A 15,042-nucleotide genomic window follows, 5' to 3' on the forward strand; every position below is an offset into this window, starting at 1 on the left:
CCATGAGCCTTACACGGTTGACACCAGATGCAGTGCCCACAATATTTCCCAATGGCCCTGCTTACTTGTCTGACTGTGCGCCAGTTCGAGGAAAGCCGGAAGCCAAGAGGGAGCGTGTTTAGGCAACGCGTCTACAAGAAGCCATCCAGCTCTCACTATCAGCACACAAGGAAGAGGAGCAAAAGAACAGAGTGTCGTCCTAGGACCAGTTCCTTTCACGGCTTCCAGATCTTCACGTCGCCGACTTCTGGCTGATACAGAAAGCCAAATCGGCGGTTCTGTTTGTGCACATAGATGACAGCATGGGACACCGGGAAGTCGAACGCTCCATCGTTGTTACGGACACCATGAAAGTGACTGCCTCTTGGCGACGAGTGAGGTTGTGCTTTGATGAAGTCGCCATTCTCGAGACATTGGACGACATGCGACAACTTCAATGTGTTCTAGACAGAGTGCAAGAGTTCAAAGCCCCAGACGTGTGCGAAAAAGACGAAAAACTGAAAGCTTGCGTCGAGTTACTTTTTTCGCTTCTGGATGACCTCGCAAGCAACGAACTTATGCCACAAGAGAAAACGGAAGCGCTCTCATTTTTGATGGAGCAACTGCACCTGCTGCTTAAAGGAACAGCTTTCAGGTATTCTACTGAACTTCTCGTATTCTCAAGCTTATTTTACACTATTTCGCCTCATGCATACAAATTTCGTAGGAGTGGGAAGCTAACATATCCTGACAGGTTGACAGTAATGAAGCTTTGCAGCAGATACAACGCAACCCCAGCAAATGAGCAGGATGATGAAGGATTCCTGCGTTACATAAAGAAGAGGACAGGCCTCCTAAAGCCACACGAAAAAGTAGTAACATGAATGATGAATGAAATCCACATTCAAGAATATTTTGAGCACTAAGGAGGCTCTCTTGCCGGAACCGCATCAAACACTTCCGAAGCTGCGAAAACTGCGCAAATCTTCATGACCCAGTCCTTACTTTCAGCGCACAAAGATGTGGTCCACATTTTGCCAGTCTCTAGGATTTATGCGAGCCGGTTGCACGAACTCTACAAAACGTTATTCTGGGACTTGAGGAAGCGGGGCTCACTGTGATTGCGGTGATCACTGACAATAATGCTATTAACAAAAAGGTGATGTCCTTGTTCTCAAAAAAGAAGACGCTAGATATAGCGTACCCACATCCAGCAGATGGCTCACGACCATTGTTGTACATTGTAGACACTGTACACCTGTTGAAGTGTATCAGGAACAACTTGATCAATTAAAAAAAATCCGGACACCTGCATTTTCTATTTAGAGTTCTGAAGCACTAAGTCGCAGGTGGAGATAAGAGGAGCCTCTTTTAAGACGCTTCGTGATCTGCATGCTTCTGAGCAACAAGATTTGTCTAAATTTGGCTATGGGCTGACGCCCAAGCGTTGCATCCATCGAACATTGAACGCCAGAATGTAAAACTTGCCCTAAAGGTGATGAGTCCATTCGTTGCGGAAGCCCTCAGAACACGTGGAAGTCAACTTGGCTTGCCGTATGCTTCAGAAACCGCAGACTTAATTGAGGTGGTACATCGGTGGTGGAGCATTTTCAATGTGTAAACTCCTTGCAAGGGCAGGCGCCTTCGGGATCCCAATCAAGAACCAGTAAGAGCTTTGACAGACATGCAGTTGGAGTTCGTTCCTCAATGCTTTCTGAACTGGCTTGACATATGGGGCAGTGTCAAAATGGATACTGGGACGGCGCTTCGACTGACATCGTACTCACTTGTTGAAGTCACGAGGTACTGCCTTGAGGAGCTAAACTTTGAGTATGTTTCACTAGGCAAATTCCAGACGGACAGTCTAGAGGACAGGTTTGGTTGCTATCGTCGCCTCTCTGGGACCAATTACCACATCTCGGTCCAGCAGATATTCAGTCCGAGACAAAACTGAGGCTTCGGGACTCGCTGGTTTTCCCAGACATGCAAGAATTGTGCAAGCCATCCGGTGTGACATGTGATGCAGACAAACTGATGAAAGACTACAACATCAAAATAAGAGAAAATGACTTAAAAGAAAAAGAACCCAGTTTGCCAGCTATAACATACATAGCAGGCTTTTGTGCGCATGCAGCGCTCAAGAAAACACCGTGTGCGGAATGTGCGCTGAACCTCGTAACGGAGGAAAGGGAACTGCAACTGGACAGGAACATTCTCATCGAAAACCTCACGAGAGGTGGCCTCAAGTTTCTTCAGTCGGTTGTCGTCAACGCTGTTTTGCACACGCAGCTTGTGCTAGAAAAATTCGCATTAAAAGAAAATGCCACACGCTTTTATGCTGAAGGCAACCAAAGAGAGGCTCTTCTAAGTTTGTCAAGGCACCTGCTTTTGGACAACGAAGACCTAGACATTTGCAACGATGGGCACCACCCTGACACAGTGCTTAGCAACATCCTGCGGGCAGCCACCAACGCATTACTTAAGAACTTTGTGCAAATGAAGACTGACCAGTTGAGGTCTAGAAAAGCTGCAGTGCATCTGAAGAAATTGCAAACTCTGAAGTGATTCAGTGCACGCGCAGGGACAAAAATAAAGACGTGCGTTACGAAATGTATGTTGTATCACTGTTTAATCTTTATGCCACAGAAAGTTGCCCCTGCCAGATGGCTAGGATGAGAGAAAGCACACTGAAGGTAAGTTACGAGACACCGTGTCTCCAGGCTTCAATTACCATTAAAAACTATTTTTATGCTCTGTAAACTAGTCAAGGCTTCTAAACTAAACGAAAAAAATGCGAAAAAAAAATTGACGCAAACTACATAATTCCTTTTATTTTTTTACGCGTTTTAGCCGACGGCAGCAGCCGCTTTCCCAAACACTCGGTCAAAGTACGTGACGTCACGGATGGGGGGGGGGGCGTGAAAAAGCTGCGAGGGAAGTGCTTAAAGCGCTTGCTATAAAGAAAGAGGGCGCTAAAGGCTACGTCAGAACGCCGTCAAGTTTTCTCCATCAAAAATAGAGTGATTTTATTGAGGCTTGGCGATGAGTGACGCCACTGAGTGTTTAAGTGTATTTTTCTCGGAGGCTGTTTGCTTTAGCTTTCTTTTAAATAAATGATCAATTGAGAGTAACCGCTCGTCCTGTTCGCCTTCCTTTTTTGTCCTCGTCTTTGTTAGCCCTTTTAAATTTTGTAAGTCATGAACCAACTCGCCCGCTTCGCCACTTTAGCCAAGGAAGGCTCTGTCGTGTCACGAGACGTGCTCGTTGGTGGTGCTTTTGCTGGAAAGATTGCCCCGTGCGTCCAGACTACCAGGTTTGAAAAACGGCAAATAAGCAGACAAGCAAATTAGTCGTTAGTTGTTTATACAGCGGGCGTTTAGTCTTCTAGAACGTTGCGACATTGTTACCCTCTGTAGACGAGCAATTTAGCTAGTGTAGTACGATTGCTTGCGCACCACGCAGTTGCGATATAAGACCGCACGCCGGTACGATGCTCATTCAGATTGAAACGGGCAGGGGTGGGGATTGAAGGCAAACTCACCGCTTTGTTCAGGGATGCACCATGGGTTACGTTTCTGCTAGAAGGAGAAGAAAGTCTCACTTTTCGCCGCTGCAGATGACGACGAAAACGGCAAAAGCGTCGGCAGGTTTATTCTTGTATTACGTGAACCACAAGTCCAATATCAAAGTAGTTTGCCTTTCGAAAGCAATTTACTGCATGCGCATCGCCCGCAAAACCTAGTAGCGGAGCAAGTAAGCAGCCGAATCGCAGCGGACTCGAGCGGACGGAGCATCTCAATATCGACAGCAGCGCCACCGCTGCCTCCTGGCCGGCTGCCCCTTTTCTCGTTCGCAGATTTCGAAAACTGCCCTTCTAGCCAAGGTACTCTAGATTCGTCCTGTCGTGTATGTTTCCTCACTTCGTCTTCGTTGGAGCACTTTTCGTCAAGTATCTTCCAAAATCTTTAATTTTTAAATTTTTTTTTATTTGTTTGCGAATTATAAAGGTCCAGGTAGGGCCCTAGCAGGTGTATAACTAATACAAATCAAAGGACATAATAAAAATCATATTATCTACATAAAAAAAGATAATTGAATAACAATTAAAAACAAATAATTCAAACCGAAGTCTGCAGTGCCTTTGAAAATTTAGCAAGGTCCTTTCATGGCATTGTGGAAAGTAATTTATATATATATATATATATATATATATATATATATATATATATATATATATATATATATATATATATATATATATATATATATATATATTGTGGAGACTCAAGAACCGACAACCGTTTCGCTGGTGTCCACACCCGTTCTAACCCGTGCTCGTCCTGAGCGCGCGCTAGCTTGACCCACCTCACGAGCCACATTTATTGTCGTCCTTTTCAATCCCCACATCATTCCCCCTCTCGGGGGGGGGGGGGGGGGGGGCGGAGAGTTTCTTCATCAGGTGGTTTTCGTTGGTCCCCTCCCCGAGCACACGCCATGATTGTGGAGTTTTTGGCAGGGGGCAGAGTGATGCCGTGATTCGAGTCACTGCACAGCCTCCGTCGACGATAGGGTTGCGTTGGGAGCTGTGCCTCGGCAAGCGATGCAAGGGTGGCCAGGACAGACGTGCTTTCCTGGTCACGACTCGTCGGTGGGGGGTGGTTGGTGAGGTCGTGGTGATGGGCGGTGGCCTCCCCAAGAGATAGCTTCTATGTGGCGAAAGATCTCTTGTATGTGAACGTAGCTCGACGGTTTAGGTATTATTTTGCTTGTGAGGCTATAGAGTTTGATGTGGTAGTTAAATTTCATCGTCGCTAAGTCTGATGTTCGCCAGTTCTGGTGGTAAGGGTAGTGTTCGGCGCAGGCGTTCGGGGCAGGCACGGCCAACAATAAGGAGGGCGGCCTCGATGTCGGCAGGTGTAAGGGCCCGTGATCCAGCTCGCACCAGCGCCCGCTGGCGGTCTTCTCGGTCGTGGTGAAGTGCTCCTTGATGATGTTGTTCGCATTAAATGAGTGGGACGCGGCAAAGTTCACAGATGTCGGCATATTCTTCCTCGTCGTAGGCGGCGGGTAGATCTGCAGCACAGCGCTCCGTCAGTGTCCGTCGCCGGAAGGGATGGGGAACGTCTTCTGGTGCAGTCCCTTGTGGCACTTGAGGTTGGTGTTCCCAGGCCATCCGGGACGCGAATGTGACCATTCGACCGGCCTCCATCACGCACCAGGTGGCAGCCTCGGCAGTGCGTGGCGGTTGCTGACGGCGGTTATGTCGCCTGGCGCGGCGCGAGTGGCCCCGTGGGTTGAATTGGGGGCGTAGGGGGGATCGGGAGCGGCTCCGAGAGCGTCGGAAGGAATGGGTGTTGCTGCGTCGAGGTGGCATGCCTGGATAGAAAATAACCATGAGCAACAATCTTTCGTGTGGCAAAAATTGACGGGGGACTGTGTTTCTTAGGACATCCCTAAAGGGTGACATGTCTAGAAACAAACGGCTTCAGATCACAAATGTTAACGGGTCCAGTTAACGACCCGTCTTCGACATGTCGTAACCTATACACCAAATGTGATACCCGTGAAACAACTTCCAAGGGACCTTCCCAACGAGGAGCTAGTGATGCCGCGAATCCCTTTGCTGCATTACTAAGCGGGTGCACGCGCCGGAGAACGCAGTCGCCTATTGAAAATTCTAGGGATCTCCTGCCTTGGTCATATTGGTTCCTCTGATCGAGCTGCGCTAACTCAATATTTTGTCGAGCCACTCGCACAGCGTCGGTGATTTTATCACGAAGTTGTTCAGCGAATCTCGCGTACGAGGTGTTTGGTCTTCGATTATCGTCGGAAAAGCTGTTCTCGAGGGGAAATCGCAGCTCGCGTCCGAAGTTTATTTGGGAAGGTGTGAACCCTGTCGTACGGTTCTCCGTAGTTCGAGTGGCGAAAGCCATTTCCGGGATGTAATTGTCCCAGTCTTTATGTCTCTCGGTGTATACCACTAGCATTGCTTTGAGGTTCCGGTTGACCCTCTCAGCTATGTTGGCTTGAGGGTGGTAAGGAGTGGTGCACTTGTGCTGGATGCCCAGTGTTGCGCAACAGTCCTCAAAAACCTTACTTGTGAAGTAGGATGCGTTGTCGGAAATTAATTGGGAACAGAACCCGAAGCGGGTGAAGGTGTCCCTCAATTTGTCCCAAATGGTCCTGGAACTCAGTTGGCGGAGAGGGTGAAGCTCCACCCACTTTGAGAAGTGGTCGGTGACTACCAGGAGATACCTGTTTCCTTTGGGGCTGCGTGGAAAGGGGCCCATTATGTCACATGAAACAATCTCCCATGGATAACGACTTTCCACTGACTGCATCAAACCAGGGGGTTTACCTCCCCTGGGTTTGGCTTGTTGGCAACGTAGGCAACTGCGTGTGTAGCGGAGAACATCCTGGCGCATCCTCGGCCAAGTGGCAACGCGACACAGTTTCTGGTAGGTTTTCTGACCGTCACTGTGGCCCGCTAGCGCACTGTCATGAAAATACCGGAGGAAAGTTTGCCTTAATGTACCACACGAAAAGGGGACGTTGTGGGGTCGGCTTCGTCTGCCTGCGGTATGTAGCGAAGGAGGAGTCCATCCTCGCTGTGTACATATGCGTCTACCGACCCATACGTCCTGTTTCCATCGGTTTGATGGGGCTGAGTCAAGCACCGAGATACCTTTTGGCACATGTCGTCTTTTTGCTGGGCTTCTCGTAGCTCGTCCCGGCTTACAGAAAGACCCCAGGAGACTTCAGCGTCAGCAACAGCGACGAGTTCCGCTGTGTCATCCGCTTTTCGGGGGGGTAGGGGTGCTCGTGACAGGGCATCTGCTGCGACATTGAACCTTCCCGGTTTGTATTCAATGGAAAAATCATATTTCTGTAAAGCCAGAGCCCAGCGGGCAAGGCGTCCAGCCCCTCTCGGGGGGGGGGGGGGGGCGTTGGGCGCCCCCCCCCCGAGAGGGGGAATGATGTGGGGATTGAAAAGGACGACAATAAAGGTGGCTCGTGAGGTGGGTCAAGCTAGCGCGCCCTAAGCTCATCGAGCATTCGCGCGCCGTAATCGGGAGGCAGAAATTCATTTTTGAACTGCTCCGAAAAGTCTTGTAGCGTCGAGAAGGGTGATTGTCTCCGACGCCATGTCGCGGCGCTTCCCGTGAGGGCGATCGGCAGTACGCGTGATAGAAGTTCAACCTCAGACATTTCAGACACCGCCTGGTATTCACGCAATTCGTCAAGAAAATCAGCAACCGATTTTCTATCTGCGTAGCCTGAATATTTCGGAATCTCGGCATGTAAACGCAATGTCCCCGTCCGAGGTGTTGGAACTAAGGGTGGTAGCGGACGGCGTTGTTCCTGCAGGAGCCGCGACATCTCCGCCAGGAACAATGCCATTTGTTCTGGCAATGGGCCCAACGCGGTGAGAGGTGCAAGCGGCACCGGTGGGGAAAGGCTCTCAGCGGGCAAAGAAACCTCCAAGTCTGCCGTAGGTATATCAGAGCCCGGTCGCGAGTCCTCCGCTCTGTCACCAGTCGCGGTAGCCCGAGCTGTGTTCGCTGCATTGGGGCGGCTACGGGATCGCGTAAGCGGGGGCGAAGTTGACATTTTAACGGTCACTATAACAAGCTCGGCGGTGAAGTAATCCAATGTCTGTATAGGCGCAGCGACTGCGAAGGCCTGCTAAACGTACCTGACTGTACGGGAATCTGGGTTCGGGCCCCACGTTGGGCGCCAATGTGGAGACTCAAGAACCGACAACCGTTTCGCTGGTGTCCACACCCGTTCTAACCCGTGCTCGTCCTGAGCGCGCGCTAGCTTGACCCACCTCACGAGCCACCTTTATTGTCGTCCTTTTCAATCCCCACAATATATATGTATGATGCGTTCTTCTTGGCTATAAGTGAGACGATCAGTTGAAGCAGCGAGATTAAATCACTTTATTTGCAGTAAGCAGTAATTACTATCATATTTTATAAGAGTATGGTTTAACCCAGTACGCCTATTTCTAAAATGGTATAGGCTTATAAGGGGTGAACCGGTGAAGTTTATTTTGGAAAGACGAAGGGTCCTTCTCAGAAACTCCTGTGTTAACTTCAACCCCTCAGGCAAAAAATGTTATAGTTTCTAAAATGTAATCTCAATTCCAGGTTTGGTAGCAGTCGTCGTCGTCGTAGTACCATCGGACAGTTTTGTTATTGCATGCACTTATGAATGCTCCACAAAAAGAAACAAGTGTTGCTTTTCCCTTCTCAGGTTTTGTTGTTACCCAAAGCTCGCAGTCTCCTGTAATGGAAAGAGTTGAAGCCATTAAAAAGGTTCGCATTAAGAGGAGAATATTTGTATACGATATAGCCATATTAGTTTTATAAAACTACAGGCAGCTGGAGACAAAGAAATACATTCAATGTGACTGGCCTTGGTTTGCTAGCCTAATTTGGTGAAAATTAGAAGAAAAAAAAATAAAGACGATGCTCTATCGCGCTACAACATTATGACAGTGCACTCTACATATGTACGGCTCACGGCGTGCTGGTTCTGTATAAACACGGTCTACTTAATCAAAGTGGCGAGGGGTCAGCTTCAACTTTAAAAAAAATTAACAACGGATGGGACTTGTCAAAACAGCTCACTGAAAACTTTGCTTTTGTGAACCGCTTTATATAAGCAATCACATTTTATATGATATAAATATGTGCACCAACTAGTTCTTAGCTGCGAAGGAGGTTTACACTAGGGCCCTTCACCAATATGCACTAACTAGCTCAACTAAAACTTGCGAACTATCTGAACTTCTTGCCTGAAATAGATCCTGTGGCCTCTTTCCTTATCAATCCAATACAGAGACAGGGTTACCTTAATAAATCAATTTCTAACATGGCGGGCGCTGGAACACTTGTGCATACTATCATGAGATGGCAAAATAACTAAAAATGTAGAGTACCTACATCACTGGAAGGTAGGTACATTGCGGGGGAGAAATATATGCTAAACGGGCGCGCAAGTTGTGTGTAGGAGCAAAACACAATTCACATTTCATTGCAAGTTAACGTATATGCGTTTTCAACTATCATAAGACGGTGTTTTACACCATTTTCATAGGAATCATTATTCCTTGAAAAATATTTTGCATTTTTTTCTTTCAGCAATATTATTGGGTGATGCCTTAAAAGTAAAAATACGCAAGTCAATGCGCATGCTCTCACTAAGAAATTAGTCTGCACTTGAGTAGCATACACTGTGCGGCACACTTAGAGTAAAAGCAACATCGAGCTTTCTCTCTTTTGTTTTCCAGACTTTCCAATTAAAGAAGCCATTTTACATCATAAGCAAATGACCAGAGCAGGATGCGGGCAGTATCAGCTACATTTTGTACATGGTAATGATATTCTTTTTCCAACAAAAAGAAAATGCCCAGCGTGCGAGACTGCTAAGTGCTGTGGGGCGCCAGGGTGATTGTTCCGAAGTTCCTTACATTAAACTTTCCTCATCTACTGCATAAGGGGCTGGCAGGAATTGGCAAAGTAGGCATGGATGCAAAAAGTCGGGTACTGTCTCCTGTTAACAAACAAACGCATTCAAGTCAAAGGTTTGTTTTCCAGGGACACCAGCAAGCATCGCAACCATTAAAGACGACACAGGAAGTATTATCAGAGAAATATTGGTTGTTCCTTGGCGCATATTTCGGGACTCACAAGAATGGTTTATTTCTTCGTCATTCCTTTTCTAGTTAAAGTTTGTCGTTCCGTCGGCTTCAGTGTAGGCAATAATGAATTGTTTAGAGACATTTTTTGCTATGCATATCTGGCCAGATTTCTCATTTACAACGTTTCTACTTCATTTAATCCAGGATTTTTCTCAGGATGATGTGTTTGTACTTTGTCCAAAAAATTATTGTGAAGTGAACTATCCGGTAAAGTACATTTCAACGCTATGTTCGACGTATACCTGAAGAAGGATAATATTTACGGTACGAGAATTTCTCCCTGTAATGCAGTATCAACTAAGTCCAAAAAAAGCTGTTCAAAACAAAATAAAAAAATATCTGGTGGAAGATTACAAAAAAAAATATTTCACGGGACTTTTTGCAGTGCTGCACAACGATGGTCTTATGTAATTACCGGACACACACTTGCTGTGATTTTCCCGAGCCGGAAAGCAAAGCATGCGATTAACTTGCTGCTTGAAGATTTTTAATCGGTTGCACTCAAACTGCTTCATCAGAAGCAACAGGCTCGATGGCTGGCACATTTGGAAACGAAAGAAAACTTATACAAATGGATAGTTGGGCGAGTTGTTGAGAATTTATCGTCAAAATCAGCGCGAAAAACAGACGAGGACGAAGAAGAAACACGCGGGACGAGCGATGACTATCAACTAAAGTATTTTAATGGAAAAACATATCAAAAACGACCCTTCATCCTTGGCAGAACGCCCCCTGTCTGTGTATTGCGACACAATTCATAGCAGCGTGATGGCACGTGTTAAACGGGATAAAAAGTGATATGATGCTAGCTCAAATCCAAAAACGCCACCTCACTGTCCAGCAATGCCAAAAACAGTTGGCTGACACAGGAGGGTCCCGCCTTTTTTATTTGGTATGCCTCTACTCTCTCTCTAGACACTTAATCGTTGCTTGTGCTGGAACAAAACTTCGGTGTCAATCAATCTTGGCTCACACTTACAGTCGGGAGAATGCATCTTGTGATGCATTGTCGAGGCTATAAAAAGGCGTGTTAGCAAACGGAAAAGTCCGTGTAGTCATGGTTTCACCGTAAAGCCTGGCACATAATTCGTACCATGCACCGTTGGAGTAGTGTATAGGATACTTTTCTCAAGCGGGCGGGCGTATATTCGTCAAACGGGGCGCTGTTTGAACATCCGTTTAAGAGAGTACCAGAGTCTATTGAACGGGGTGCATACTCTCATCTTGCGATGGTTTGTGGCGACTGTAAGTGTGAACCAGGATTGAAAGACAGCGAAGTTTTTTTTTTTTTTAACAACAGGGACCACTTGTCTTGAGAGATAGTCGTGGCATACCACATAAAAAGGGCGGGAGCCTCTTGTGTCAGCCAACCGTCTTTGGCACTCTGGTACAGTGAGGTGGCAATATTTTTTTTTTTATTTGGGCTAGCATCATATCACCTTTTATCCCGTTTAACACGTGCCATACCGCCGCTATGAATTCTCTCGTGATACGCAGACGAGGCGCGTACCTCCAAAGATGAATAGTCGTTTTCATGTGTTTTCCTATTACAATATTTTAGTTGATAGTCAGCGCTCGTTCTGTGCATTTCTTCTTCGTCCTCGTCTGTTCTTCACGCCGCTTTCTATGACGAAAGAAAACGTTTGATCGGACAAATCTCTAACAGAGAATATGTGGATTTTAGCAGCATAATTGTATTCAGTGAGTGAATATTTCTGACAAGATTTTTTTTTACATAAAAACAACTTGGCACAACCGTGGTGTCCACCTCTTAGGGAGAGTTAGCTTTGCTCCTGGACATAATATAACAGTTAATGTATTACCAGAATTGGCTTCACCTCAACTATTCATGCTCTAGAAAACGTAATTTTTAAAGTGTGACACAAAAGACGAAAAAAAAAAAAAAGAGTATCAACATAACATATATGTTAAGTGTGCTACATTTCTTGTGAGGCTTTACGTCTCACAACTGGTATGTGTAGTGCCGTCGAGCTCCAAACAGACTGAGAATGACCCTTGTGAACTACTTGCGGTATCTTTTAGTTGAAGCCAGCCTCGCGTTGTGAATATCTTCATGAGTCAGGAAGCAGGTGTCACAAAGGCATCTTCAGGCATGTCCAAAATAATGCCCTTATTACAAGGCCCGTTTAACCATCTTTTGGGTAAACAGCAGTTAGCGTGTTTAGCTCTGATTTGGCTCGACCGATCTGAGATGATTCTGAGAGGCTATAGGAATATTTACAGGACGACATATTTGCTTGCAGTTTTCACTGGGCATGATTGATTGAAACGTTTATTTAGTGGACCATGCACTGGCCTCTTGGGCCTAATGTGGCATGGGGGGTGTAGTGGTGACGACGGGTAGATGTGCCGTCCATTTAAGTCGATTATTGTCTCTACCGTCTTGTTTTGATCTTCTCAAAAACAAATTCACAAAATGGATAGTCATATTCACAAAGTGGATCTTCTCAAAAACAACGAAACTTCGGCGGGCCCGACAACGGTCGGGCCCGCCGAAGTTGGTCTGTTCTCGTTACATTATTCACGTTGCATCTTCCAGGAAAAAAAATCAAATACGGGCACTTCGAGGTACCGGTGTTACGGCTTGGTCACCACATATTCCAAAAGAAGTTTCTTCCAAGTCCGCCCCTCTTTCCTGCCAACGCACCTACACCACGCACGTACACGCACACTTCTTTTGTTTTCGCAGTGCGAATAATGGTTCCTGGAATACGCTTGTTATGCTCTTGAAACATGCGGCGAAGTTCAGGACTCGCTCATTTTGTTGTCCAGAAGTGGTGCGAGGCGTTGGGCTTTAAACGTTCACAGACGTGGTTTCTGACATCGAAATTTTATGGCGGTAACGCGATCTACGCGCTGAAAGTATACTAAACATTTTAAAATTACACTAGTCTGTGATATATTTCAACGTTAAAAAAAAATTAAAGTCGCGGACACGCTTTTTTTAGGGCAAATCACATGACTGAAGCGGTCGACGAAGGTGCGAGCGAGCGGACAGATCAAGGGAATGGTTCCGGATCCTAAGTAGTTCCATGCTGTCGCTGCCTTGGCCGAACTACGATTCAGTAGGTGTTAGCGCGTGCACGAGATTTAAATTACAATCTACCGTTAACAGTAAAAATATTTGGGTGGACAACGTCGGCGAACGCAACGCGGGCCAGCGCAAAACGATGCGGCAACCGCATTGCCACGAGCAGCGTATTTACATTTCCTGGTCGATGCAAATATTGCGACCGGTGTGCGGTTTCCTCGTGTCATGTGGTCATGCTGCGATGTAGCGGTTTGAGGCTGTGTTTATCAGTTCTAAAACAAAAAAAAACAAAAAAAAAGTATGGGGATAACGACTGCACACTAGCAGTTATTTTTTTCCCCCGAAATGTTGCACAAATGCCGACGGAAAAACCAAGAATCACAACATTGCGTTTGTCGAAGCTTGCAGCATGGCAGGTTCACCGGAGTCGTTTCAAATTCATCTCGGTGAATTCACCCAAATGCTTTGATAGAAGCGATCCACTCGATATTCCAGAGCGACCTCTTTCTTACCGCTACTATCGTTTATAAACTGAGACATCCCAGGTAAAAATTTCTGGCCGGCTAAATAGCGGATTTGTCACTGGGTTCGCCGTTCCAGTTGATTCGATGGCGCTTGCTGTTTCGGTTGAAAACGGCCTTCGGCGCGTCTTCGCGCTTTCAGCCTTTGCCGGCACAACGTGCATGTGACTCCGACGCGTTAGGCCTACAAAGCGTCTTGGGGGTAGTAGCGCATCATTGGAGCAGTCCAAGTCCACGCACAAAGTCGCCCAGTCGGTCGCACGAACGTTAAATATGCATACCAAAACAAGAACATGATAAAAACACACTACATACCGCAAGAACGGCAGGTTAAATGCGCACAAATCAGCGTCGCACACACCTCAATTTGCTCCGACGGCACCCACATCCACATTACCGAATAGGCCCCTAGCACGAGGGATTCTGGGAAAGCCACCCTCGTCGGTGTGCTGGGTGAGCGGTTTGTTTTTCCGTCGTGAGCTACCGCCGCTACGCCGACGTGCGCTGCGCTGCACTGCGCTACGTCGCACTGCGCATGAAGCTGGAATAAAGGGCAATACACACGCTTGCGTTGAGTCCGAAGGAGTGCCAGCGTTACTATGGCAACAGCTGTGTCGGCTCCGTCAAAGCCGGTTTTTACCCCGTTTTGTTGGATCCGACTCACCATAGCAACCATCACACTCGCTCGGATTCAACACAAGTGTCTGAAGCTTGCCGCATGACAAGCTTCAGACACTCGTGTTGAATCCTGCTGCCTCTGCTGCCGTTTTGGCAGCAGCGGCAGCAGGAGTGCCACAAGTCTAATTTCTGCTCGCAACGTTACAGGCGTTTTCAGCCAGCCGCTGTATCATCGATCGTGTACACGCGCTGAAGGCCATCTTATCAGGGCTGCAAACACAGCAGGCCCCTGATTCGACAAGCGGCAATAGGAGCTACAGGCCGCCAGGGAACTGTGCTACACGACCCGACGGACCAGGGATACCACCATTTTGGCAGCAGCGGCAGCAGGAGTGCCACAAGTCTAATTTTTGCTCGCAACGTTACAGGTTGGAAATCTGTTCTATTTCTTAGAATTTCATTCGTGAAATTCATTGTTGACTGCTGCAGCTGCTGCCTCACTGTCTACCGTTGTGTTTAAAACTGCCTCATTGTACTAGCGCGACAGTGTGACGGCTCTTGGTAACCTAGTGTGTTGCATATGCCATAACTGGCACTTGTTTATGTTGTAATGATGAACTTACAGACGAAGATGGTACAATGAAATGTGCAGAATGTGTTTACAATTATCACTTTGGTAGTTGTTCTGGCGTCTCCGAATCAACCTTTAAATCGAAAGGTGAAATATGGCGGAAGGCATGGCGTTGCCAGACATGTAGGACCGTCTAGTCGAGGAGCAGTCAGGGTGAAAAACCGAGGCAAGAGGAAAGTAACATGGCAGCTGTCATCATTGGCATAAACCAGAAACTTATCACCCTCATGGAACTAAAAGATACTGTCTCGGCGATCGAAGTGTCCGTAAACATGATGTCGACGCAGTATGACGAAATTGTCAAACATATGCGTCAACATGACACCGAGATAAAGGACCTAAAGAAAAGGATGGCGAACATGGAAAACCGAGAGACAGAAGTAAATGGTGCAACAAATGACGCAGGACATAAACGCACTCGAGTGGCAAACCAGAAAGATGAAACTTGAAATCCACGGAATTCCGGTCTCTGAGCGCGAAAACCTTAACAACAAAATCAACCAGGTGGCCGAAAAGCTGGGTGTACCCGTGC

At 46.9% G+C, this 15,042-nt stretch overlaps 1 protein-coding gene across 1 annotated transcript; it reads left to right on the forward strand.

The window, feature by feature from the left end:
* Nucleotides 1-1,811: 1,811 nt before the first annotated feature.
* On the forward strand, nucleotides 1,812-2,598 carry LOC120844629. Its single transcript, XM_040216494.2, has one exon. The coding sequence runs from the start codon at nucleotides 1,963-1,965 to the stop codon at nucleotides 2,542-2,544; it is 582 nt and encodes a 193-aa protein (XP_040072428.1). The 5' UTR covers nucleotides 1,812-1,962; the 3' UTR covers nucleotides 2,545-2,598.
* Nucleotides 2,599-15,042: the final 12,444 nt, after the last annotated feature.

This window comes from Ixodes scapularis, unplaced genomic scaffold (assembly GCF_016920785.2).
Source record: "Ixodes scapularis isolate PalLabHiFi unplaced genomic scaffold, ASM1692078v2 PGA_scaffold6__148_contigs__length_123643588, whole genome shotgun sequence".
Taxonomy (NCBI): Eukaryota; Metazoa; Arthropoda; class Arachnida; order Ixodida; family Ixodidae; genus Ixodes; species Ixodes scapularis.